The sequence below is a fragment of the Podarcis bocagei genome (assembly GCF_964188305.1).
Source record: "Podarcis bocagei genome assembly, chromosome: 7".
NCBI classification, from domain to species: Eukaryota; Metazoa; Chordata; class Lepidosauria; order Squamata; family Lacertidae; genus Podarcis; species Podarcis bocagei.
The window spans coordinates 20996975-21023635 of NC_138132.1; the positions used below are offsets into that span (position 1 = coordinate 20996975).

A 26661-nucleotide genomic window follows, 5' to 3' on the forward strand; every position below is an offset into this window, starting at 1 on the left:
TTGCTGGATTTTTGTCAGATGTACTGAGATAAATTCCCACAGCCCACATAACACTTTGTGCACAGCTGTGGGCTGCATACTATGTGCTGCATGGTTCATCCAGGGGAAAGATTGTCATTCTCATGCAGATGTTATACGCCACCTAACAACTGAAAACACCCGTATCCCGGCTCTTCTTTCTATTTCCCCACTAAAATATGTATTTATCTTTTTATCTGTTTCATAAAATTTATACACTGCTTGATTGCAAAATAACCTCAAAGCGGTTTACAAAAAAGGTTTTTTTTTAAAAAAAAAACTACCAATAAGAAAAATTAATAGCAGTTATCTGAGACTTTAAGAAAGTTAAAAAACCAATGGACTGAAAAACAGATTAGAACTCGCATCAGCTTCCTAAACACCTTTCTACAGCATCAGCAGGAAACATTTGTGTGACTGTCAAGGCAAGCTAGCCTCCATTGTTTCCTGCTGTGCTCCGGTTGCTTATGGAATTCACATAACCACGAGATGTTACAACGGTCATCATGTTAGATGCCTTCAGATGCCTAGATTTTTTTATAAAAAAAACCAACCTCCCCATAATAACGAAGGTGGTGGCTTCTGTGATGGTCACCTTAGCTCTTCTGTATCATCAGGACCAGGAGGAGAAGAAAGTGTTTGGCAGGGCAGGATAGCATCACAGCAGGGAGATGTGGGCAACTATATATACTGCGCAAAGGGTGGAACAAATTGTGAACTGGAGGCAGACCTTTTTTGGAGATCTTTCTCTCCGGGTGGCCTGATTCCAAGCAGTGCTAGAAAAGGAGCCTGACAACGGTTGCAGGTGCTTTGGAGATCCCAGTACACAAAACAGAAGGAGCAGGATTGCTCTGATAGTTGCGCATGGTAAGAAGCCCAAGGGAGTTGCCCTCCTTGTCTAAACATGTGTGGTGGATAAACACAGGGCGATTGATCAAGGGAAGATGGGCAGATAAGGCACATTTGACTCATAGCCCAGGCAGCAGCGGCAGCAACCGCAGACGCATCTTCTTACTGCGGAATCTCTGCGGCTGCAAGGGCTTCTTTCCTCCGACCTGCAGGTGACTATGCCTTTGTGTGAGTGAGGTGAGGAGTTGGGGGAAAACCCAAAGGCAGCAAGGCGAATGGTTGAGGGGCCTGTCCAGGCCAGTGCTTTCTTGCGGGTGTATTTTGCGACATGTTCTTGACACAACCGTCGTGCATTAGTAGTGGGCTTATTCTGCTTTTATTCTTTATTCTGAGATGCTTCCCCAATGCCACCATATCATTATTGCTATCTGGAGGGGGCATAGTGCAACAAAAGTGGGTTCAGGGACATTTTCCCTCTTGGATTCCATCCCCTGTTCTACAAAAAGAAAAACTCTGCGGCTTAGAGAGAATAATACTGTTTGAGAAATTCAAGCATTCAAAACATTTGCTGTAATTTCACACTGAGAAATGAATTATCGCTTGGAATAATCCCAAACACACACACACACACACACACTGTAAGATGGCAACTTGTGTGCATTTAACTTTACACACATGGTGAAAAAGGCAGGGAGATTGGAAGGGGGCAGGGTTCTAGGAAAAATGACTTTGAACCCAATGGGCTTTGACCGTAAGCGATTTTGGCTTTAGGTGCAATGCCTGGAAGGTAACACCTGCGTAAGGTGCAGTCTTACTGTATATAAAATCTTGCTTTTCGCTTAAAAGAGGGTAGAGCAGTCAGGAAAGGCCAACCTGATAGTTAGAGATAATGCAGGACTTTCAAATGCATATTTCTGCTATTTGTATAATCAAGGCTGCTGCATCGATGGAAGTGCATCTCTGACAAATAAAACAAAATCAGCATTTTTTATGGATTTCTGCCAAAAGATTTGACATATCCCTTTACTGCAATTTCAAATGATATATTTGGAATATAGCTGTGACAAAAACGTCCCCCAATTTTTTTTTCAACCATTTGTCAGGGCGGGAGACGAAACTCTTCTGAAAAGTTGTGGTGGATGAGGGGGGAGAGATGTATCTGAAATATTGAGGAGGAGGTTGTTTCTTACTATACTTAATCTTAGGATATTTCCCCTTGTTGTTTTTTTAACTTTCAGATTTATAGTTAGGTGTAGGCAGATAGGCATGGCATGGCCAGAACGCCTTGGAGGGCCTAATTAATCCCACAAGCCGTTGATTCCCTCATGTTAAACCTGCTTGGATTTTGAGATATTCAGGGGAGTCTCTTCTCTCAGTCCTGACGCCCTCTCAGGTATGACTGGAAGGGACGCGGGAAGTGGCTTTCTCGGTAGCTGCGCTCAAACTTGGGAATTCCCACCCTAGATAAGTCAGACTGTCTCCCTCCTTGTTGTCCTTCCACTGGCAGGTGAAGACCTTATTTCAACAGGCTTTTGAGAATGGACTGCTTTTCATGAAAGAGCTGGTTCTGTGCTGTCTTTATTGTATATATCTGCATGCTTTTTTAATAGATATGCTTCATTTTTAAAAATAAAATAATTGTTCCCCCACCCCATATTTTTAGCTGTTTTTCTTTTATTTGTAAACTGCCTCAAGTACCAGGCAGGATATAAATAGATATAATTTAAAGAAATAGCCTTTGCCACTCAAAACTGAGGGAAGTTCTCTTTGCAGCCACTTTCCAGAGGCACTTCATGGGATATCTGGGGAGTTATAGCATGTTGCATCGCTTTGTGTCGCTCCCAAGGCATTTTGGGGTTTGTGGTCAGTGGAAAGCGGTGCCAGGCTCTCCCAACAGCTTCCTGTCCACTGCAGAAGTGGCAAATCACCTCCCAAAATTTTTCATGGGGAAATGCTCCCCCCCCCATTTTTCACAGGGAGGGGCAAAATGTATTTTTGAAAAGAGAAGGGATCTCATCTCATCTCATTTCATCTTTGCTTTGGAATTGTATCCTCTTTTCTGCTTCCAGCATTTTGATATTTATAAGACTGACCTCAACCCACCCACGATCCTGACCCCTTGCTCAGAGCTTTCCCTGTTTGTATTTAATGTCTTCTTCCTTTCCTTTCTTTGTGGGCCTTTCTGGAAATCGTGTTTGACTCATCAGCCTTCACTCAAGGGGCCCCACAAACGCTTCCATGGTGTGGGGATCTTAGGCTGGTATTCAAAGCTAGTCCTACTCAGAGCAGACCTGCTGGTGTTAATGAACTTGGTCTCATTCATTTCCCTTGGGTCTACTCTTGAGTAGGGCTGCAGTGACTACAGTCCTTAGATGTCCTGCCCTGTAAGCTTTAATTCATCTGCTGAGAAAGAGTGATTAAAAAAAATGTTGTCAGGGTTTGCAAGTGTTCCCTTCCAATCTTTCTTTCTTTCTTTCTTTCTTTCTTTCTTTCTTTCTTTCTTTCTTTCTTTCTTTCTTTCTTTGGTGGCTAGGGGGTCTCATTGTTCAGAGGACAAACACAGAGCCAGATGTGGTTTGGCTCAATAGTCGGTGGCTCCTCCTCCTCCTGCTGCTGCCACCGCTGGCTGGGGGCAGCTTCTTCCGTCTTTTCCTTGCACATCAGGAAGAGCGGAAGGATGGAGATAGCCAGTCACTGGGGCCTCGCTGCCACCACGTTCAGTTCCACACACCCTAGCTTTGCACCTCAGGACATTGTGTGATGTCATGCACGTGACATCAGGACATCATGTCAGGCCCCCACAATGTTTTTGAGACGCTGACGCTTCTGCATCCTACATTTCTTCCGTTATGAAACCCAGCAAAGCATAGATGTGTTTCCCAGGAGGTTGCCCATCAAGGCATTGTTCAGACCCAGACCCAACTAGCTTTTCTGCCAGGTTGTGGCTTCATGTATGGGGTGCGGGTCTTTCCTGTTTTTTACCCTCCAAATGCTGTGCATTGCTTCTTGTTTTTAGCAGTGGAACACGTCTCTCCCAGTCGGAAAGAAACTTTGACACACTTCTGGCAGAAGGCTAGTCCTACTCCTTTGCATTAAGTTGGGATGGGGGTGCAGGGCCATTAACACAACACCCCACTGAGGGCAGTAGTGCTACTTCAGTAGCAGCAATGGGGAAAGCTATTAGGGTGGTCTTTAAAGGCCCCCTGCCTCTGTCCCTTCTTTCTCTCCAAATTCAGATGTGTGAATTGATGCTCACACTTTGTAATTAGTGCCTTGCTCTGGAGCACAGTGATGATAAGATAACTGGATTGAAGCCAAAGAATTCAGATATAATGCAAGCAATTCAATTTAGCTGGGTTGTAGATCAGACTGTGTTTAGCTGGTAGTGTTGACGTTCTTTTGCATTTAAGCCAAGACAGCTGCAAAGTCATGGGGGCCCAGAAGTTGCTAGAATCATTCAGCTCGCCATTCGGAAGCATGGCAAAATCACCTTAACCTCAGTCTCTGCTGGAGGAGCCAGCTCAGACTGGCATAGTAAGAACCATGCCAGGACCAAGGGTCGCAGTCAAGAGTTTCCTTCCTCCTGATCCCAGGGGCTGAGCATCAGCAGGCTGGTTGTGTGGGCGGGTGCAGAACCCACATAACTGGATCCTTCTGCTTCTAGACAATGTCAAGGAAGGTGGGGCCAGCTTGGATTTAAGGGTGATGAATTCGGTGACAATAAACTGCTTTCGATCCAACAGCACCGCCAACAAGAAGACAGACACATGCAGGTGGCATCTACTCCCTGCAGGGCCATGAGGCTTCTGGCGATGGTGGTTCTTCTGCTGACTCTTACAGGTAGGGAAGTATCACCTGGGCATACGGCTGAAAGTATGGCTTGAAGATCAGGGGTGAGTGCATGTCCTTCCTTCATATTTCCAAAAATGGTCCTGAGGAGATAGGAAAATGGCATGCTTTCTGCAGCAAAGCACCGCCGCTGGTGCCCCTCTGTAGAGTACCCTCCTTTGTCCTTCTTACCTGGCATGCATTATCGTTTGCTTGTTTTTTCAGGCACCAGGAAAAGAAGACCTTTTTGTTCTCCCAAGTTCTCTCCCACATCACTTTTAGTGCTTTTACAACCTTCTAAAGGCTGCTGGACTCCAACTCCCATCAGCCCCAGCCTAGTTAATGACTGGGAATGATGGGAGTTGTAGTTCATCAACACCTGGAGGGTGGCCAGTTCCTCATCCCTATTTTATACCTTTGCACTTAATTATTCCTGTCATTTGCTTCAAATTTGTTCTTAATTGCTGTGCTTGCATTGGCTTTAGCTGTTTAGAGTTTTTAAAAAATAATTGTTTTTGGAGGGTGTTATCATGTAAACGTTGCATTGTGTTTTGTCATCAACCCAAATGATGATGATTAATACCCCAGCCACTCTGGGCAGCTCCCAGCAGAATAGTAAAAACATGATAAAACATTAAAAACCTCCCTATACAGGGCTGCTTTCAGATGTCTTCTAAATGTTATGTAATTACTCATCTCCTTAACATCAGATGAGAGGGCATTTCACAGGGCGGGTGCCACAACCAAGAAGGCCCTCTGCCTGGTTCCCTGTAACTTTGCTTCTCGCAGTGAGGGAACCACCAGAAAGTCCTCAGAGGAAGGCCTCAGTATCTGGGCTGAGCAAACGCGGGGCTCATCCAGACTTCATTTTCTGCCGCATTTCTAGGCACAGGTTTGAGCACTTTTTTCTTTTGCCCCAGTGTTTCCCCCGTGAAAATCCGCTGTTTACAGCTGAATCAGACCAAATTGCTGTTAGTTCCAATTCAGCTTTAAGGAGCAGGTTTTCCCAGGGAAAACAGTGTTGCAAAAAATAAAAGTAGTTGGACTTTGAGCTTTAAGGTGCATATCTGTGCTTAGCAAACATGAGGCAAAACGGGCGTGTGGATGAGCCTTTATGGTTATGAAGGCGGTGTTCCATAAATGTAATAGATAAATAGATTCTGAAGCACTGCCATAGGATTTCTATACATTCATCTGGGTTGGGGATCAGGGACGTCAAACCTGGTGACTCAGTGTGGTATATCCAAGCCCTGGGACTTTCTACAAGTCATGTCCCTCTCGCTAACCCTGCTCCTGGAGGAGGGCTTTCGGCTGACCTGGTTGTGTCCTTGCTTGCCCAGATGAAGAGAAGCATGCGTAGAGGGAAGTGCAGAAACAGCTGACTTTTGCAAGGCTGGAAAAATTGCCCTCTACACAAAACACAGAGTTGCATCTGTAACTCCACCCACTTTCACCTTTGGCCCCAACCACCAGCAGCATAATGGCATACATGGAAGGCTGCCCATGGGGGAATGCAGACCTCAGGCTGAAAGAGGTTCCTCTCTCTTTTAACCAAGCTGGGCTGGTGCCTGGGATCCTTGCCGCTTAGCCAATGTGACATCGCTAGGTATGGTGGAAGCTATCTCTCACCTTAGCTGGTTTTCCTCTGCAGTTGCTGCGCAGGATGAGTCGCGGATCATCGGGGGCCAAGACTGCACCCTAGGCGAACAGCGCTACCAGGTTGTCCTCTCCAATAGCAAGAGAAATGGGCCAGATATTCTGTGCGGAGGCGTTCTGATAGACAAGTACTGGGTTCTTACCGCTGCTCACTGTAACCAACAGGGGTAAGGAAATTCAAGATTGCTGATCCTGGGTGAAGGGCAAGGTGGGAAGGGCTTTGGGGTTATTAGCATCTCTTGAGCGGTTTTAATGTTGCATTGTAGCCATTGTTGCAGAAATGGAAGGTGTATCTTACAGGGGAGCTTTCTGTCCATTTCCTTCACTCCACAACCCTCTTAATTGCCCCTCCTACTGCGGTACCATACAACTCAGCCCACAATGTTCTCCTGTTCTTATTATTGAATAGGTATCAGACTGCGACCTGAGATGTCTAGGAAGTTTGCAGGTAGACAATCCTGTAAATACACAAAATCTAACCCACCCACCCCCAAAAAATAATTATCCAAGGGGATCTTGGATGACCTTTTCCCACTATCAGTTTCCTATACATACACAAACACAGTAGGTATTGCTCCAGAAGCCATCTTGTGGTTGTAAAATGGAACGGTGGGACTATCAGGGCTTTAATCTCAGACGAGTGAGTGGGAAGGAAAATGGTTTTTATTTTATTTTTTTATAAAATTTTTATTGGTTTTTAGGTGCGTGTGACACTCCAGTGGTCTCAGATCTTGGCTGCATTTGGATGGCCATGCCTTAGGAACCCTTCAATGAAATGTTGAAAATATCCAATCAAACCATGGTTTCCTGTGTTGCCCAAACCGAGAAACTATGCAACAAGATGGGATATTAAACCACAGTTTAATATCCTGGCTTAAACAAAAGCTCTTAAGTATAGTATTCTGCTTTGAATTAAAAGGAAATCATGTTTAATTGGTGGCTTCTGGATGCTATGAAGAGGAGAGAGAGGGAGCCGCATTGTTTTGCTTCTTCTTTTTTTTACACCTCAGCCTATTAAAATTAGATTAAATGTGGCTGCTGTTATCCTATATGCCTGGAATTAAGTTCTATTGAAGTAAATAGACCTTCTTTCTGGTACAATGGGTGAGGTGACAAGACCACCCCCGTCCCCCAACCAGGTACAAGATTGAAGGTTTGATAGGGGATCCACTGTTCCATCCAGACTAACCCTCTAAATCGCCTAAACTCATAACAATGTATAAAAAGATTTATAGGCCGCTTAATGGCAAAACTCTCTAAGAAAAGTGTAAAAAAAACAACAACAAAGTATGCACACAATAAAACAAGTAAAAACAAAGATGACTATGAGAAACATAGATGACTAAATTATATGCCTGAGTAGGCTTGTTAAAATACAAAAGGTGTTGGCTACAATGTAGCCAGGGTGTGCATGCACACACACACACACACACACATATATATATGTATATATATATATATATATATATATATATATATATATACACACACACACACATATATATATATTCCATTCTGTTATTTAATGTGGATAGTAGCTTCCTGTAACTATTAATTGTTCATACTGTTAGGTTGTTGTTGGTAAAATAGAAAGGAGAATTCCCTGGATGCCTAGATCCAGGTTTGGGGCAAGTAATCTTTGAGTTTGTAGGGCAGCAGTTGAAGAAGGAGCAAAAAGGGTTTTCTTGTGTGTGTGTGTTTCTTGTGGCTGATTAGCTGTTTTCCCTGTGTAAAGGTCAGAGGGGGCAGGGTTTCTGTCGAGGCAGGGGATTAGCTGCAGTCGCCTGCGATTCCTGCGCAATGTTTGCCATCTTGCCAAAGGTTGCAGGCAGCTTCACCTGCAGCAATTGCATGTTGATTGCCCTTTTAAAAGACAAAGTCCAGCAACTGGAGGAACGTGTAGCTACGCTCCAAAGAATTAGAGAGCTGGAGTTCTTCTTGGAAGCAACAGAGCACACCGTCCCCACCAAGGAGGAGACAGGGGACTCCCCTGAGAAGGAGGCTAGTTCATCCACACAGGAGCCAGATATATGGAGAAACGTGACTCAAAGAAGTAGGAGGCCCAGGGTTCACTCTGATTGTTTAGAAATACACAATCGCTTTGAGGTCCTCTCCCCTAGCATGGAAGACGAAGAGCAGACTCCATTTGAGGATCTCTCCCTCATTACAGTCGATCAGGTATATGAAGACGAGCAGCAAAGTCAGTCCTCAGGGAATGTGCAGGCGACCTTGGAACGGACAGCTCACGGAAGAACCCCAACCAAACCCAAGAGGAGGCGTGTAGTGGTGATAGGGGATTCCCTACTGAGGGGAACAGAAGCAGTGATCTGTGGGCCTGACAAGATGTCTCGGGAAGTGTGCTGTCTCCCCGGGGCTAAGATCCAAGATGTAACTGAACGACTGCAAGGAATCATAAAACCCACTGACAAATACCCCTTCCTCTTGGTTCATGTGGGAACCAATGACACTGCAAGCAATAGCCTCCAGAAGATCAAAAGAGACTACGAGGCTCTCGGCAGGAAATTGAAGCAACTAAATGCACAAATTGTCATCTCGTCTGTCCTCCCAGTTGAACGACGTGGCCCAGGGAGAGAGGGGAAAATAGTGGAAGTGAACAGCTGGCTTCGCAAATGGTGTAAACAGGAACGGTTTGGATTCTTAGATCACGGACTGCAGTTTCTTGAAGATGGACTTCTGGCAAGTGATGGGCTGCACCTCACAACGGTTGGGAGGAATGTTTTTGCCAAAAATCTCAGAAACCTCATCAGGAGGGCTTTAAACTGACTAATGTGGGGGAGGGAGACAGTGCTCCTGAAGGTAGGAGTCTATCAATTAATGAAGATGATCATCCAAATGTCATAGACCAAATGGAGCAAACAGCACGCGGACCTAGTGGTGGGAGGAAAAAATCCTTAAATAAGAGACACGGGGGAATGATTAATGGACTTCAATGTCTGTACACTAATGCGCAAAGCATGGGAAATAAACAAGATGAGCTTGAGCTCTTGGTACAGCAAACTAAATATGACATAATAGGCATCACTGAAACCTGGTGGGATAAGTCCCACGATTGGAATGTAATAATGGGGGGATACAATCTATTTCAGAGAAACAGACCAGACAAGAAAGGAGGAGGAGTGGCGTTATATGTCAGGGATGTGTATACCTGTGAAGAGATCCAAGATTTAGAACCTCAAAGCCAATGTGAGAGCATTTGGGTCAAAATTAAGGGAGAGAAGAATAACAGAGACCTCATGTGGGAGTTTACTATAGACCCCCAAGCCAAACGGAGGACATAGATGATGCCTTCCTGGAACAGATGGCCAAGCATGCAAAAGGAAGGGAGATAGTAGTAATGGGGGACTTCAATTACCCGGATATTTGTTGGACGTCAAACTCAGCCAAGAGCATAAGGTCAAACAGATTCCTCACTGGCCTTGCAGACAACTTCATTGTCCAGAAAGTGGGAGAAGCAACAAGAGGAACAGCCATTTTAGATCTGGTCCTAACCAATGTTGATGACCTGGTTAGTGGGGTAGAAGTGGAAGGATCATTAGGCGCGAGTGATCATGCTCTTCTGAAGTTTACTATACAGCGGAAAGGAGCAGCCAAGCATACTAGGACTCAATTTCTTGACTTTAAGAAAGCCGACTTCATAAAACTTAGGGAAGTGCTGGGTGAGATCCCATGGACAGCAATACTAAAAGGAAAGGGAGTTCATGATGGCTGGGAGTTTGTTAAGAGGGAGATAGTAAAAGCACAACGTCAGGCAATACCAATGAGACGGAAACATGGAAGGTGCCTAAAGAAGCCAGGGTGGCTATCTAAAGAACTTTTAACTGAATTAAGATTAAAAAAGGATGTGTACAAAAAATGGAAAAGGGGGGAAACCACCAAAGAGGAATTCAAACAAATAGCCAGCACGTGTAGACACAAAGTCAGAAAAGCTAAAGCACAGAATGAACTCAGGCTTGCTAGAGAGGTTAAAAGCAACAAAAAAGGCTTTTATGGGTATGTTCGTAGCAAAAGGAAGAACAAAGAAACAGTGGGGTCACTCAGAGGAGAAGATGGTGAAATGCAAACAGGGGACACAGAAAGGGCTGAACTCCTCAATGCCTTATTTGCCTCAGTCTTCTCCGATAAAGAAAACAATGCCCGACCTGAAGAATTTGGAGCAAATGATTCAGCAAAGGAAACACAGCCCAGAATAACTAAGGAGACAGTACAAGAATATTTGGCTAGTTTAGATGTATTCAAGTCACCAGGGCCAGATGAACTGCATCCAAGAGTATTAAAAGAACTGGCAGATGTGATCTCAGAACCACTGGCAGTCATCTTCGAGAAATCCTGGAGAACAGGCGAAGTCCCGGCAGACTGGAGGAGGGCAAATGTTGTCCCTATTTTCAAAAAGGGGAAAAGAGAGGACCCAAATAATTACCGCCCAGTCAGTCTGACATCAATAGCAGGGAAGATTCTGGAGCAGATCATTAAGCAAACAGTCTGTGAGCACCTAGAAAGGAATGCTGTGATCACCAATAGTCAGCATGGATTTCTGAAAAATAAGTCATGTCAGACTAACCTGATCTCATTTTTTGACAGAATTACAAGCCTGGTAGATGAAGGGAACTCAGTGGATATAGCCTACCTTGATTTCAGCAAGGCATTTGACAAGGTGCCCCATGATATTCTTGTAAAGAAGCTGGTAAAATGCGGTCTTGACTCTGCTACCATTCAGTGGATTTGTAACTGGCTGACTGACCGAACCCAAAGGGTGCTCATCAATGGTTCCTCTTCATCCTGGAGAAGAGTGACTAGTGGGGTGCCACAGGGTTCTGTCTTGGGCCCGGTCTTATTTAACATCTTTATCAACGACTTGGATGATGGACTCAAGGGCATCCTGATCAAATTTGCAGATGACACCAAACTGGGAGGGGTGGCTAACACCCCAGAGGACAGGATCACACTTCAAAACGACCTTGACAGATTAGAGAACTGGGCAAAAACAAACAAAATGAATTTTAACAGGGAGAAATGTAAAGTATTGCACTTGGGCAAAAAAAATGAGAGGCACAAATACAAGATGGGTGACACCTGGCTTGAGAGCAGTACATGTGAAAAGGATCTAGGAGTCTTGGTTGACCACAAACTTGACATGAGCCAACAGTGTGACGCGGCAGCTAAAAAAGCCAATGCAATTCTGGGCTGCATCAATAGGAGTATAGCATCTAGATCAAGGGAAGTAATAGTGCCACTGTATTCTGCTCTGGTCAGACCACACCTGGAGTACTGTGTCCAGTTCTGGGCACCACAATTCAAGAAGGACACTGACAAACTGGAACGTGTCCAGAGGAGGGCAACCAAAATGGTCAAAGGCCTGGAAACGATGCCTTATGAGGAACGGCTAAGGGAGCTGGGCATGTTTAGCCTGGAGAAGAGGAGGTTAAGGGGTGATATGATAGCCATGTTCAAATATATAAAAGGATGTCACATAGAGGAGGGAGAAAGGTTGTTTTCTGCTGCTCCAAAGAAGCGGACACGGAGCAATGGAGCCAAACTACAAGAAAGAAGATTCCACCTAAACATTAGGAAGAACTTCCTGACAGTAAGAGCTGTTCGACACTGGAATTTGCTGCCAAGGAGTGTGGTGGAGTCTCCTACTTTGGAGGTCTTTAAGCAGAGGCTTGACAACCATATGTCAGGAGTGCTCTGATGGTGTTTCCTGCTTTGCAGGGGGTTGGACTCGATGGCCCTTGTGGTCTCTTCCAACTCTATGATTCTATGATTCTATGATTCTATGAGAGGGCCCCAGCAGAGATTTGAAATAACAAAACATGCGGCAAAACAAAGCATGGAAATATAGGCTATTAAGACTTTTAAAATATCCCCGTCTATGTTTCTTCTAAAGCTCCCAACTTCCCTTAGCATAGAAAGAAATCACACATTTGGTAAGTTTAAAATTGTTTACTTACAAACTCTTCAAAGGTCAGATTCATGAGTTTGTCTACACAGCAGCAAAAAAAGACAGGCAGCAAACCTTAGGCTAGTTTCAAAGTGGTAGATGTTTCTAAGTTATTTGTATAGAAACACAAAGATGGCTTACTAAGGCTGTGTGGTCTAAGCTTGCAACATCCAGCTTAGACATCCTTACTGGTAGGTTCACATGATGGAAAGTGGGAGAACAAAGAGTTTGGTAATCTGTGCTCCCAAGGTGATGGAGAGCGACCTAGCTAAGCCTGTCAGGACAACTTATTCTATGGTCTTAACCCCTTCATGTATTAAGCACATTGGTTATATGAGGCTGATTTATCCCACACACGTGACGTTTTCTTTCCAATCACTATCTTCTCATACCTTCCCCTCCTTCAATCCAGATTTTCTCATAACAGGGATGCTCTGAAAAGGGAAAGGTATAAGGAGATCTGGGCAGAGGGAGGGGGAAGTGTAGGGAGGCAGTGATTTGGAGGAAAACATCATGTGGACAATGGAGAATTAATAGAGGCACAGGAAGCTTGCTTATACACTTCAAACAGTATGGATGAGACTACATACAAAGAACAGCTGTACGTGGCATAATCTTTGATTTATTGGGATCAGCTGACAGCCGTAGAATATGCCATCCTCTATACTAATCTGTCATAAACAAGAGCAGAAATGTGAGAGCGAGAGCATACACGTCAGAGCGAGGAGGGTCTGACAATTAACCAGGAAGATGATGCCATCATTCCTGCTATGAAAAAAATGCCCTTCCTCTTCACCACATTCCTACTCTGCTACACCTTGGTCAAAAAGGATGATGAAGCATTTGGAAGACAAGTCTTGCAGGAAACGGTTTACAGAAGACCTCACCATGTTTACCTTGGAGAGGGAAGAGGATTATCGTTTCCTAAGACGCTACCACAAAGGGAGGGTGATTCTTTTAGCCTTTTAGCTGGTTACCCACAAGGAGACAAGAAGTCTTGGCGCCATACCTTCCTCTCCTATTGCCTCACTGGAGGGCCTTCCATGAGTCAGTGTTATTTAGTGCTCAGATACTTCATGTGTATGTAGTCATCAGGTAATCTGGACAGAACAGTAATCAGAGCAGTAATCTTGCAGATCATCTTGTAAACTGAGCAATTTTTAAAAAAAAGTTCCTTACTCATGGAAATGACTCAAAGCAACTTATAAACACACTTCTCATGAGCCTGCCCCAACAGCAACAGTGGTCCAAGGAAGAAGGATCCAGAAACTTTCTCACTTAACAAACATCCTTAAAAAGCACTTGTCTTCCTGTCCCCATGGAAAATATATCCTTATAGTTTCACTTTTTTTAAAAAAAAAGTGACTCTCATTAGGTTTTTCAGTAATGAAGTCTGAGGTTCCACTTTATTCATTATTATTATTATTGATTTGTTAAATTTACATCCTGCCTTTCCTACAAGGAGCTTTATTTTATCCTCACAACAATTCAGTGAGGTTGTTTGGCGGGAAGACACTTCGCTTCATGGCTGATTTGGGATTTGAAACCTGTAAATACCACACCAGGCTTGTGTTACCTATAGATAAATCTGTCTATTTCTCTATCCCATGGGAGAGGAGGGGGAGAAGGTGTGGTGGTGAAACACTGGTACTGAACACATTACTTTGTGGGAGAACTGTATTGCAAAATCTGGAGGAAAATGAATTTTGAGGGATGACTCTGTTTTGGTTCAGTGCGTTGTTTCAAAAACTACAAATCAAGTAGATTTGCCTTTCTAATGTGAACTAAACCAAACATGCCCACCTTTCATTAGATGCCAGGAGTGGACACCCACCCTTCTTCCCATTCTGAGCAGAGGAGAAGTGCAAAGAGTTTCTCTCTGTGAGCAAGAGGCCACCATTTTGTGTTATGCTACACACCTGCACGGCAGCCATTTTGTAATTGACACTAGATTATCTCCAAGATCTCTTCCAGCTCTAATTCTGGGGTGTTATGGAAAGGTCAAGTGATTATCCCATTATTGTGGTTGAAATGCTTCCTCTCTGAGGTTCAGTGCCCTGTGATTTAAATTTTCATGGAGAACAGGCCTACTCCTCTCTGTGGCATAGCTGTCAACGTTTCCCTTTTTTTAAGGGAAATTCCCTTATTCTGAATAGGATTCCTTAAAAGAAAAGGGAAAAGTCGACAGCTATGCTCCGTGGCTGGCCACGTCTACAAGAGGTGGCTGCTCTGCGAGACAGGACGGGGGTCTAGATGGGTCTTTGGAATGGTTTAGCAGGACTCTTCTTAGATTTATGTTCTTATGGCTTTTCTTTCTTTTCTTTTTCTCCTCCCCCTCTCCTTCCTGTTCTCATCCTATGCAGGGTCATCCACACAAGGATGGGTGATCGCAGCCTCAGGGCGAACGAGGGCTCGGAGCAGTGCATCACATCTGCACAGAAATTCCCACACCCCAACTACAATCCCACCACACATGACAGCGACATCATGTTGATACGACTGAGCAATCCCGCCTTCATCAATGAATATGTCAGGCCTATTCAGCTGGCTACCCAATGTGTTCAGCCGAACACTCGGTGCCAGGTGTCAGGCTGGGGGACCACGACAACCCCTCAATGTACAGTAGATAATTTTCAATATACATACCAGGGGCATGGATGTGGTGGGTGTAGAGTTGATGGCCGCAGCCTGCTCATGCAGTCTCCATCACCACATTTTCCACCTGCACAAAGCATTATACCTCCCCACTATTTCTCATTCGTATTTTCTCTCTGCCTTTTGCGCAACTTTTAAATTTTCACCCTAATTGTCACGCCCTGCCCCAGATCTCCAAGTATTTCAGCGTCTGTCGCCCAGTTTCGTTTTGTTTCTAAGAATAATCATCAGTTAATCACTGGGATTCATTAAATGTGTGGAAATTTGCATGTGGGTAGAAAAACGAAAGTAAGCAGCATACTTTATAAATTATGCATGACGCTGAAGAGGTATTCTCCTAATAGGGGGATTCCCTCTTGAGAGCATTCCATCCTACGATTGTCTCTTAAGAAGCATTCCCTCCAAGATGCATTCCATCTAGAGAGAAAAAGTATTCTTTTCCAGGAGTCCTCCTTAAAAGAGGAGGCATCCCATTCTGTGATTCCCTCTTAAGCTGAAGAGGCATTCTTAACCTATGTGAAAGTACAGTGGTGCCTCGCAAGACGAAATTAATTCGTTCCGCAAGTCTCTTCGTCTTGCGGTTTTTTCGTCTTGCGATGCACGGTTTCCCATAGGAATGCATTGAAAATCAATTAATGCGTTCCTAGGGAAACCGCCTTCAGACAAGGTCCGGGGACAGTCTGTCCCCGGACCTCTTCTGAAGGCTGGGGGGGGGGACAAGGGCTTTTCTTCCCACCCCCAGCATTTTAAAAAACCTTGGGACAGCGGAGGACTTCTGGCGGGCGGCATTTTAAAATCGCCCCGGACAGCGGAGGACTTCTCCGCTGTCCGGGGCGATTTAAAAGCCCCTGGGAAGGCAGGCAGGGGGGACAAAGACTTTCGCCCCCTGCCCGCCTTCAGAAGGTGTTCCCGCCCCCCGCCCCACTTCGGAACAGCTTTCCAAAGTGGGGCGGCTGGGGCGGGTGTCCCCGCCCCCCCGCCCCACTTCGGAACAGCTTTCCGAAGTGGGGCGGCTGGGGCAGGTGTCCCCGCCCCCCCGCCCCACTTCGGAACAGCTTTCCGAAGTGGGGCGGCTGGGGCAGGTGTCCCCGCCCCTCCGCCCCACTTCGGAACAGCTTTCCGAAGTGGGGCGGCTGGGGCAGGTGTCCCCGCCCCCCCTCCCCACTTCGGAACAGCTTTCCGAAGTGGGGCGGCTGGGGCAGGTGTCCCCGCCCCCCCCTCCCCACTTCGGAACAGCTTTCCGAAGTGGGGCGGCTGGGGCAGGTGTCCCCGCCCCCCCTCCCCACTTCGGAACAGCTTTCCGAAGTGGGGCGGCTGGGGCAGGTGTCCCCGCCCCCCCTCCCCACTTCGGAACAGCTTTCCGAAGTGGGGCGGCTGGGGCAGGTGTCCCCGCCCCCCCTCCCCACTTCGGAACAGCTTTCCGAAGTGGGGCGGCTGGGGCAGGTGTCCCCGCCCCCCCGCCCCACTTCGGAACAGCTTTCCGAAGTGGGGCGGCTGGGGCAGGTGTCCCCGCCCCCCCTCCCCACTTCGGAACAGCTTTCCGAAGTGGGGCGGCTGGGGCAGGTGTCCCCGCCCCCCCCCCCGCCCCACTTCGGAACAGCTTTCCGAAGTGGGGCGGCTGGGGCAGGTGTCCCCGCCCCCCTCCCCACTTCGGAACAGCTTTCCGAAGTGGGGCGGCTGGGGCAGGTGTCCCCGCCCCCCCTTCGGAACAGCGTTTTAAAATGCTGGGGGTCGGGAGCGCTTCGCTCCTGACCCCCAGCATTTTAAAACCTTCCCGGGACACGGGGAGATTTTAAAATGCTGGGGGTCGGCAGCGCTTCGCTCCCGACCCCCAGCATTTTAAAACCTTCCCGGGACACGGGGAGATTTTAAAATGCTGGGGGTCGGCAGCGCTTCGCTCCCGACCCCCAGCATTTTAAAACCTTCCCGGGACACGGGGAGATTTTAAAATGCTGGGGGTCGGCAGCGCTTCGCTCCCGACCCCCAGCATTTTAAAATCTCCCCGGGACAGGGGGAGATTTTAAAATGCTGGGGGTCGGCAGCTAACGCTTCGCTCCCGACCCCCAGCATTTTAAAATCTCCCCGGGACAGAGACTTCTCTGCTGTCCCTTGGAGATTTTAAAATGCTGGGGGTCGGCAGCGAACGCTTCGCTCCCGCCCGCCAGCATTTTAAGATCGCCCGGGGCAGGCGGGGGGGAAGGCAGGCGGGGGGGAGCAAAGACTTTTGCCCCCCGCCGGCCTTCAGAAGAGGTCCTCTTCTGAAGGCCGGCTGTGGGCGAAAGTCTTTGCTCCCGACCGCCAGCATTTCCCTATGGGCTTTCGTCTTGCGATGCAAGCCCATAGGGAAATTCGTCTTGCGAAGCGCCTCCAAAACAGAAAACCCTTTCGTCTTGCGGGTTTTCCATCTTGCGAGGCATTCGTCTTGCGGGGTACCACTGTAACGTGTGGTGCCTCTTTTAAGATGGTGGTTGTCATCCGCAGGTTTTTTAATTAATATGTGTAGTTTTTAAAAATGAAAAATATGCTGGGTGGTTTTTTGTTTTTTTTAGTAAATTAAACTTTTTCTTCATCGAGTAAACTAATGGATCAATTAGCCACAACACTAATTATTTCCCTTTCCTATCTTCTGCTATAGCCATTCTCTCATATTTCAGAGTGCTTCCAGTCACGAAGGGGTTATTTCAGTGCTGTTAAAGAATCCAGATTCAAATTTACCCAATGCAAAAAACAAAACAAAAAATCCTTCTTGGTGTGAGGCTCTGATTTGCTTTGCTTCCCAATTTCAGTTATAGTTTTTGAGGGTCATCAAAGTCTCCAACTCGCCATCTTGGTACCAAGTACCCTTTGGCTCTTGACGTTATCAGTCATCTGCCCTAGGTATGCAGAAGAAAAAAGAGAACCAATATCCTGACTGATCTTCAGAAGAGAATGCCAGCATTCCCTTTTAGGGAAATTGCAAATATATATATATATGGAACAAATTAGCATGCCCTGTGTAGTCCTGCAAAATAGGTTGTGTTCAGTGTTAGTCCTCTACTCAGAGTAGACCCACTGATATTAATGGCTATGATGAACTTCGGTTCATTAATTTTGATGGGTCCAGTCTAAGTAGAAATTGGTTGGATGCAGTCCAATGTGTTTATTTACCTGTATACAGGTAGGTGGAGCTTCAACATTAAACTACCAGCTACACCAAACGTCCAAAGTTTCACTGCTCCAGATCTCCTGGACTGCATCTATATATTTATTTGCTTGAAGTTAACAGAACACGATGACTAACAATCAAAACCAACACTTATTTATATTTTTGAAAGTTGCTTGTTCACTATGCCTCTTGAAACATTATAACCACATTGAGCATAGTGGCTCCTGAGATCAAGCAGGTTCTTGCCTGTGTTTGGATACAGTTGGATGCCATCTTGAAACAAGGCTGAATCTTTGAAAACTGCATTGATTTTAACCCCTGATTTCAAAACTGCTCTGATTATTTGGTTTCTTACCATTCCCGAGTAATGCCATATAGGAAGTCGATAGTGAAATATAAAACGATCCACGGGTCAACTTAGGCTGGGGCTCATGATAAAAGTGGTGGCTTTTTCTCCAGTGTCGCCAGCACCTCCATAAAACCATCGGTGTTCTTTGTTTGCAGCACAGTTTCCTGACATCCTGCAGTGTGCCCAGGTCTACACAATTTCAAATGAAGAGTGCAACCAGGCATACCCCAATGGTATCACAGAAAACATGTTGTGTGCTGGTGTGAGCGGAGGCGGCGTAGACTCCTGCCAGGTGAGAAGCTTTCCCCTATTGGGCAAAACCCCCCACAAAATAATAAAGATGTTTGCCAGAACACCAGTTCAAAGCAGTTTCAGGTGGTCCATACCTGGGCCCTTCAAAATGGCGCACAACGTCATCTTCCACCCCTGGTGCCCACCAAGGCCCCTGTCGTTTTGGGGAGGAGAAGCTGAGGGAGTTTTGGCTTTCCTTGTTGTTGTTGTTGTCCTTTTCTCGTTGCTTTATCTTTTGATTCAGGAGTTTGGGATATAAATACTCTAAATAAGTATGTGAATAATTCTGCTCGGCAGGGCGACTCCGGTGGGCCCCTGGTGTGCAACGGGAAACTCGAAGGCATCGTCTCGTGGGGGATGCAGATCTGCGCACAGTCTGGCAGGCCCGGGGTCTACACAAAAATCTGCCGATTCACCGACTGGATTCAGAGCGTCATACGGAACAACTCAGTCAACCGTGCTGCAGACACTTGTTAGTGCCATGGGGAGATGCTACCGCCCTGGGACCTTGATCTCAAAATAAAGATAAGAAAGCCGAGATTTATTGCCATATTCTACCAGCCATTGGGAGGGGTGGCTTTGCCTCTCCTTGGATTCCCTAGCGCTTTGTGTGCCTCAAGGTTATTTACGTACAAAAAGGACCCACAACAAAATGTTGCCGTGTGTGGAGTGCTCCCTCTTCAGGATTCTAGCCACTTCATCCCATTCCCTCTTCGCTCCAGTTGTGTTGCCCTCAACAGGCAGTTGTCATTCCACATTTATGGAGCATGCTCAGTCCTCAATGAGCTCGGGGTGGCAATAGGGTTTATCTATTTTAATACGACTAAGCTACCTTTCTGGACCAAGTTCGCACAAGGCAGAGAACAACATACAAGCATAAAATGACAATGCCGTTATAATAAAACTTTGCCATGAAAATCACACAAAACCCCAAGGATACAATAAAATACAACTCAACCACACAAAACAAGGGTTGCCAACCTTTCAGGGGCCTAGGGGCCCATTTGGAATTTTGAGGAAGTGCCACGAGTATCAGTCACAAAATGGCTGCTGAGGGGGTGGGGGGTAATAATAATAATAATAATTTTATTATTTATACCCCATTCATCTGGTTGGGTTTCCCCAGCCACTCTGGGCGGCTTACAACACATAAAAAATTGTAAAACATTAGGCTAAACACAGAACAAAACTTCATACATTTAAAACTTCCCAATACAGGGTTGCCTTCGGATGTCTTCTAAAAGTCAGATAGTTGTTTATTTCCTTGACAGCTGGTGGGAGAGCGTTCCACAGGGTGGGCACCACTACCGAGTAGGCCCTCTGTAACCTCACTTGTCGCAGTGAGGGAACCGCCAGAAGGCCCTCGGAGCTGGACCTCAGTGTCTGAGCTGAACCACGGGGATGGAGACGCTCCTTCAGGTATACTCGGCCGAGGGCGTTTAGGGGTTTAAAGGTCAGCACTGACATTTTGAATTGTGCTCGGAAAAGCACTGGGAGCCAATGTGGGTCTTGACACAAAATGGTGTCAATCGTGCATCTCATGAGAGGGATCTCTGAAAGGTAGGGGGTGGTCTGCAAAAAGGTTCTTGATGCCTAAGGCAGAAGTTTTTTGGAGTTCACATGGACAAAGAAGACCACCAACATTGTACTTTAATGGATTTTATGAGCAGGGAGAGGAAAATAAGGAACAACACAAGAGGAATCACAGAACCAGAGAACTGTAGGTTTGGAAGGTACCCACCGAGGGTCATCTAGTCTAAACTCCTGCAGTGCAGCAATCATCGGAATCAGAAAAGATCTTACAGCCCCATCTGTTGCCCGAGAATCCCTTTCCCTTCTTGGGCAGGCAACAGGTTGAACACCTTACAGGTGGAATGTGCAGCACTGGTGTCAACATCACGGCCTGCACCATGAGTCCAACTCACCCTTTGTGGCCTTGGTCCTTATATATTATCTGGGAGTGCTGACAATACTTTAGCTCCCATGCCGGGGGTCACCTCCCCGTGACCTTCTCTAAGTTTATGTATGGCAAGTTCAGGTGAGTAGTCATGGCCAACAGTGAACTACAAAGTAATGGGACAACCTAGATATTCCCATCCTACGCTACTCAGCGCTTAAAAGTGCTGAGTCACTGTTTTATGACTCACATGTGAGCCTAGGTAGCCCTAGATCTAAGGGACACAACTCCCGGCCAGGTGGCCTTTCTAGTATAGATGCTGCTTCTAGGAAGCTGTGATTCATGCTTAAAGAACTCTACAGAGCTGCACTATTCTATCTACCAGCAAGTGCTAGGTACAGGCCTGAACACCTTTGTGGGACATCCAAAGGGGTACATAGTACATAGGCAGTACTGTAGCATACACATACGTAGAATTACCATTCATACCTTCCACCAAATAGGCAGAGGATGTAGGCATCTGCCACACCGACGTTGGGAGCAGATCCAGAAGGCATCTTCTAGTGAACTCATGGAGAACATTTATGACTGAAGCTCTAGTTGATGCTAATCTTGGATCTGCAAAAAGGGGGAAAAAGATCATATTAGCAGATCTTAATGCGCATATTGGAGCTGGGGAGATGCTCTTCATATAGGAGAATGCTTCACTGGCAGAGGAGAGGTGTTTATATGAGCCCAAATCATTTAAACTTTTCTAGGTCAAAGCCACCATTTTGAATTAGATCGGGGGGGGGGATGGTAGTCAATAGAGAATTGTAAGACAGGTGTAACAAACTCATCAGTCTGTCAAAGGATGGGCCACAGCAATATTGTGAAGTTTCCAGAGAGTCTTCAAGGGCAGCCCCACCTTTGTGCCCTCTAAGCCATGCCTAGAACAACATATGTGAAAATAAGAAAGCAGCGCATGGGAGATCCAACAAGTCAGACTCATACCCTAGGAATGTGCACGGCTGGCCTGTCCATTTTGTAGATGGGACAATGGTTCAGGGTGCCAGCCCTAAAGATACCTTCTGCTGCCTTCCTCGGCGGTGTGACCTTTCTAGAGCTTGAGGTCTATCCAGACTTGTTTGGGCGGCGTGGGCTGCAATTACCTCGCAACCACCACTGCACTTAGCTCATGCTTTGTGTCTGGCAAGAAGTCTGTCTGGGCTGGTTGTGAAACCAAAGTTTTGCTGCCATAGGGAAGGGAGCAATTAAGGGAGAAGGCAGTGCAAGGGAATTGCCCTGAACCTAGGTCTAAAATGGCACAGCAAGCTTCCAGATGGGGCAAGGAGCGGGTGGCTACACAAAGCTGCAGAAGAGTGTATACATTTGACCATAGAAAGCGTGCCCCCACCCACAGGAATGTAGGGATTTGCCTTGCACCAAGTCAGAAATTGGTCCATCTAGACATCTGTCTACACCAGCCTTCCCCAACTTGGTTGCCCCTCCAGATGTTTTGGATAGCTCCCATCATCCCCAGCCAGTATGTCCTTGTTGCAGGCCCAAACATCTGGAGAGCACCAGGTTCAGGAAGGGTAGCATAACCCTGAAATATGGGCCAGTGTTGTTATCCTGGCATGTTGGGTGTTTTCAGGAAAATCTTTAGTCTACCCAGGCTTGTCACCAGCTCACCACCCATCAGATAAATTGTAGACCTATTCACTGATACTAGTATGTATGCTTCCTTCCTTCCTTCCTTCCTTCCTTCCTTCCTTCCTTCCTTCCTTCCTTCCTCCTCTGTGCACCACTGGGAAAATTCCTGTGGGCACCCATCCCTCTAAGGTCCAAAAAAACCCCCTACGAATGCGCAACTATTAAAAAAAGAGACATAATCTTAATAGGAAAACTGTGTTGCTGTGTCCCTAAATACCTTTTTTTAAAAAAAAAAACTGAAACAAGTTGGGGATGCCACTATTTATAAAGACATTCTACTATTTTACAAAAGTCAAATTATCAGAACCATTTTGAAGCAGACACTTTTTGTGTCTTCTATGGTGCAGCCCATTTTTATACCTTTGCTGCCTCCAACGTTGTTAGAATCTCTGACCTGCAGTAACTCAGATGCAGGCTTATACAGCAGCAGGCCATCCCCATACTGTACAAAGAGACCACATATTTGGTAAGTTAGAAATGGTTTACTTACAAACTCTTCAAAGGTCAGATTCATGGGCTTTTTCATACAGCAGAAAGAAAATTTAGGCAGTAAACTTAGGTTCCAAAGTAGTAAATATTTCTAAATTATTTGTATAAAACCACAAAGATGGTTGACTTTGGTTGACACATAGACTAAGCTTGGTTCATATATTTAAATAGAATTTCCTGGAGCATCCAACTTTGACCTCTTTTCTGGTATGGTTCAAATGGTGAAAAGTGAAAAGAACAAAGGCTGGATAACCCTTCCCAAGGTAGAGTGTGTGACCTAGCTAAGCTTGGCAGGACAGCTTACTCTATGTTCTTAACCCCTTCATGCATTAATTAGATTTAAGCATGTTGGTTATATGAGGCTGCTTCCCCCACATTCAGACCGGCGGGCACATATCGCTTTTTACGTGAGTGCTTTTGGTCATGTCTCTCTACTATCCGCTGGATCAGTTCCCTACAAGGGGAAGTGGGGGGGGGGGACATATGCCAAGTTTGAAGCAGAAATAGGTGCAAAAATTGCCAGTGTTTGCTTATACGTCCCATGTTGAGAGCAGAAATAATTCAACTGAATATGATCAGATATCACAGCTGTTATTGTTTTCAGTCTGCAAACAATCTGTAATTGTTTATGCCCCCCCCCGGCCACCGCCATGTTTCCTTTGCACAGCAAGTTATGCTGACAGCGAGACAAAGAACAAAATTTCTGGCAGAAGACAAACTGCAGCAGAACAGAAACGGTGATGCATGTGATGGAGACAGACAGGGTGGGACAGAAAACGGTGCTTTTTTACATCCCTTTCTCTGAGATAGGCAGCTTCTCGTGGCATATTCACCTAAAGCCCATTGTGGCAAAATTGGGGGTCCTTTGATTTAACATGACCGCAGTGTTGTGAGGTCAGATAGGCTGCTAGCCAGGGCTGGCACCAACACCTGGTATCTTTGGACATTTGACAAGTCCCAGCGCTGAAATGTGCCCTGAGCATCCTGCCCTTTAATTCTCCACCTCGATCTGGTGCTCTGTCCAATGCTGGGCTCTGCATTTCAAATTGGGTTCCGTTGGACTGAAAGGTGAGCTAAAAGCAGCCTGACTGAACAATGAATTAATGAAACCAACCACACAAAGTGAGCAACTTTCCACAAAGCAGGCTCCATTCCCGTGATCTGTGTTTTTAACTTGCGCAGTTCCTTGGGCTTGACAGAAAATTATCACCAGGTCTGTGCATTTACGCTTTTCAACCCAGTTAAAAACTAAAGCGGCAAAGACCTGTCGTGGAACAATAGCTGACACTAATCTCTCTCTTTCTAAGGCCCTTCCCAGCGACCATTGCTCAATTTGCAGCCTTATCCAACAAAGAGGGGGGGGGAATCCTTGTAATAATAATTAAAGGCTGACACCTCTTCATTAGGAGGAGTGCCTAGGAATTAACAATGGCAGATGAGGCGTCTGAGGCCCTGTAAAGGCATGTGGTGGATGCAGGCACAAGTCGTGAAGAGAAGTGTTGGCCCTGTTGGGACGGGAAAGTATACAGCAGTTGGGAAGAGCTCCGAAGTGGGACTTGTGCAGACCAAGGCATCAAGGAATCTGCTGGATACAAAACTAGTCACACATGGTGATGAATACTCTTTAGCACCCTGCTCATTAAAGTAGAACCAGCCAGGCGTTGTCGGCAGGCATCAGGCCACAGTGTTCCTCCAAACCCTCCAGTTGTATCACAGACAGGTAGGTGGGACTGCTCTTTATCTCTCTCAGAGATGGATGTCATCCTTCTGAGATCTCACCAGAGAAGGTGACTAGGATGCCCTTGTTTGGAAGCAAAGCTTCCCGGTTCATCATGAAAGATTGTGGGCAAGGGGGCTGTTGAAGATTTCAATCAGATTTTTGTTGTTGTTGCAAGTGACCTTTTGCTAGAAGGGGCTACTGGAGAGCTCCTTACAAATATACATCTGTTTTTCTATTCTCGTGCTCATCGGAATGGCCTATAAAATGTCAGAATGCATTTCATTTTGTCCCATTTAGCTCTGGTTAGACCTATTGATAAGTAACCTGCCTACAAATGCCAGATAGTAATTTTTAATAGAACGTTTCTATGGTAAAGAAGCATGTTTTACTTTCAAGCTGATGTTCAACTAATACCCTTCTTCTTGAGTTTCCATTTCTTCCTATCACAAGAAGAACTGTGTGTGTGTGTGTGTGTGTGTGTGTGTGTGTGTGTTTTAAAAAAAGTGATGTGAGATTTCACTTTTGAAAGGATTGCTATTTTCCTGTGACTCACAGAGTTCCCCAGCCAACTGGGAAATGTATGCAAGTGAATCTATTTTAGTGTTCTCAATGAAGGGCATTATAGAAACATTTTTTTAAAAATCCCATATAGACTAGAACATGCCTCTGAATGACAGCTCGGTGATGATGGACAATATGCCACAATTGTCTCTTATTTACCAGAAAGAAATCCTCTTTCTTGGTATCTATCCCTGGTAAAACACTGCCCACTTTCCTGCCTTTTAAAGAGATGTAAGCCCTCTGACTTACTCCAGGGTGATTTACTCCAGACAGCAGCCATGACTGCTTCCCTTAATGTAAAAGGAAGGTGAGACAAAAACACCTCCTATTGTACCTAGGAATTGGATGGAAATTCAATTCAGTTTGCATTTAAAAGTGAACTTAACAGATTTGCACTTCAAAACTCACACTTTTCCAAAGTTTGAAACGCACTTCTCTAGTAAAGTAAGAGAATGCAAATACTGGGGTAAAGTGTTCACAAAAAAAGTGTTCACACTTTCTAGTTTAAAAATAACATTAAAATGCAATATCGGGGTCTATTGCTTTGCAAAAATGTGTCTATTAGGGGAAACTGCTTTACTGGCCAAGGGAGCCGATGTTTGTCCGCAGACAGTTTTTCCGGGTCATGTGGCCAGCATGACTAAATGGCCAGCATGACTAAGCCGCTTCTGGCGAACCAGAGCAGAGCACGGAAACGCCGTTTACCTTCCCGCCAGAGCGGTACCTATTTATCTACTTGCACTTTGACGTGCTTTCGAACTGCTAGGTTGGCAGGAGCTGGGACTGAACAGTGGGCGCTCACCACATCGTGGGGAGTTGAACTGCTGACCTTCCGATCAGCACCACAGCACCACCCGCGTGTATATTAGAAGGCTGCATTAAAATTCTGCTGAATTCTTGTGAGGATTTGTTCATACAAAATTCACAAACTGATATGCAAATGTGGAGAGCTGACTTGTAATGTCCTGAATGGGGGTGGGGGGTGGATTGTCAAGGATCATTTGGATGACCTTGAACTATGAACTTAACATGAACCAAATTAGTTTGCTTTGTAAAGGGATGGTGGGAATCTGGAATCAGTTCCTTTTTCGACATGTTGGACTTGAACCAGTTAAAACAGGCTTTCTAAGCTCTGAAAATTGTGTGCTCTGCCAACAATTGGTGTCCTTCTCCCTTTGAGGCTTGAGGTATCACAGTGAATTTCACACCTAGGCAGAAATGTGAATTCAGGTATCTCTACATCCTAGGGATGGTGACTATATTGCTGGACTACAACTCCCATCATCCCTTACCAATGGCTGCAAGGGCTGGTGGAAATAGGAGTTCAAGAATATCTGGAGAGCCACTGGCTCCCCATTCCTACTGTACCTGTGGTGGTGGCCCAAAGGGCCACAAAAAATGTGGTAATGTGTACCTCTGTAAATCCTTGAGTTTGCTTCTAATAGAGAAGTTATGGTAGCCTTTTACTTTATGAAACTGATGATTTTGCATGTTGCCACACACACAACCGCCCCCCCGCCCCCCTATTGGGGCAGAAATACAGCTAATA

General features: G+C 45.8%; 1 protein-coding gene across 4 annotated transcripts; it reads left to right on the top strand.

Moving 5' to 3' along the window:
* Window positions 1-866: 866 nt before the first annotated feature.
* LOC308591317 (trypsin I-P1-like) lies at window positions 867-19288 on the top strand. 4 transcript variants are annotated; one of them, XM_081202048.1, is made up of 6 exons: window positions 867-885; window positions 4611-4707; window positions 6347-6518; window positions 14674-14927; window positions 18615-18751; window positions 19048-19288. In XM_081202048.1, exons 1-6 carry the CDS (start codon window positions 883-885, stop codon window positions 19225-19227), a joined length of 843 nt encoding a protein of 280 aa, XP_081058174.1. In that variant the 5' UTR covers window positions 867-882; the 3' UTR covers window positions 19228-19288. The 4 variants fall into 4 exon arrangements, with proteins under 4 accessions (XP_081058174.1, XP_081058175.1, XP_081058177.1 ...); XM_081202049.1 differs by lacking the exon at window positions 867-885 and adding an exon at window positions 975-1104; XM_081202051.1 differs by lacking the exon at window positions 867-885 and adding an exon at window positions 990-1095.
* Window positions 19289-26661: the final 7373 nt, after the last annotated feature.